The sequence below is a fragment of the Nannospalax galili genome, unplaced genomic scaffold (genome assembly GCF_000622305.1).
Source record: "Nannospalax galili isolate Female #2095 unplaced genomic scaffold, S.galili_v1.0 C48257837, whole genome shotgun sequence".
Lineage (NCBI taxonomy): Eukaryota > Metazoa > Chordata > Mammalia > Rodentia > Spalacidae > Nannospalax > Nannospalax galili.
Window position 1 is genome coordinate 1 of NW_008464434.1, and position 832 is coordinate 832.

General features: G+C 49.8%; 1 protein-coding gene across 1 annotated transcript; it reads right to left on the reverse strand.

Moving 5' to 3' along the window:
* Positions 1-239: 239 nt before the first annotated feature.
* Positions 240-535, reverse strand: LOC115066763 (glutathione peroxidase 7; the record flags this gene model as incomplete). The annotated part of the gene is made up of 1 exon (XM_029560325.1): positions 240-535. A coding segment is annotated over one exon (273 nt), but the record flags the coding sequence as incomplete, so codon positions are not given.
* Positions 536-832: the final 297 nt, after the last annotated feature.

The window sequence follows — 832 nt, forward strand, 5'->3', positions numbered from 1 at the left end:
CCACAAGCTCAACTAATCCACACTGATGGAAGCACAATGACCAGTCTCCTTCCAGGAGTCCCCATGGGTGAAGACAGGGAAGTCCTCAGGAAGGATGTAGGGAGACCTGTGAGGCAACAGGTGTGGAGATACTTTTGGGCAGTAATCTTCCTCCCTCATGGCTGCCATCACTCTCCTCCCAGGGTCAGGAAGGGAAAAGTAACCCTGCCAGCCCAGGGAGCCGTAGCCTCAGTCAGCTGAGGGTAGTTGAGGGGAAGAAGGGCTAGGACTCACGGGTCAGGTATTTGAAGGCAGGATGGGCACCAGTGCCAATGACTGCGACCTTGCTAAACATGGGGAAAGAGACACTGTAGGTGCGGCGGACAAAGCTCTCGATCTCCCTGTTGCTGTCTGGTTCCTGTTGGCCAAACTGGTTGCAGGGGAAGGCAAGCACATTGAAATGGTAGGGACCCAGGTCCCGCTGCAGCTGCTGTAAGGCTCGATAGTTCTGGTCTGTGAAGCCACATTCGCTAGCCACATTCACCACCAGGGATACCTACATGGCAAAAAGAAAGCAAACAGGATAGAGTTCAGATCCATAAACAACCCAGTGAAGAGGCATGTGTCTGTATGAGTTCTGATGTATCCACACAGGTACAGTCAATATCCCCTCATGCATCCAAATGCTGTGTACATGTTGTTCATAAACAGACACACAAAGGCACACATAACATCAAGCACGTAGGGGCTTATGCACATGTGTATATACGTACACAAATATCTGTGATTATAAGCACGCAATTCGCCTAAATGAATATGCACATACTCTGTGATGCAAACACATATTAGCAAG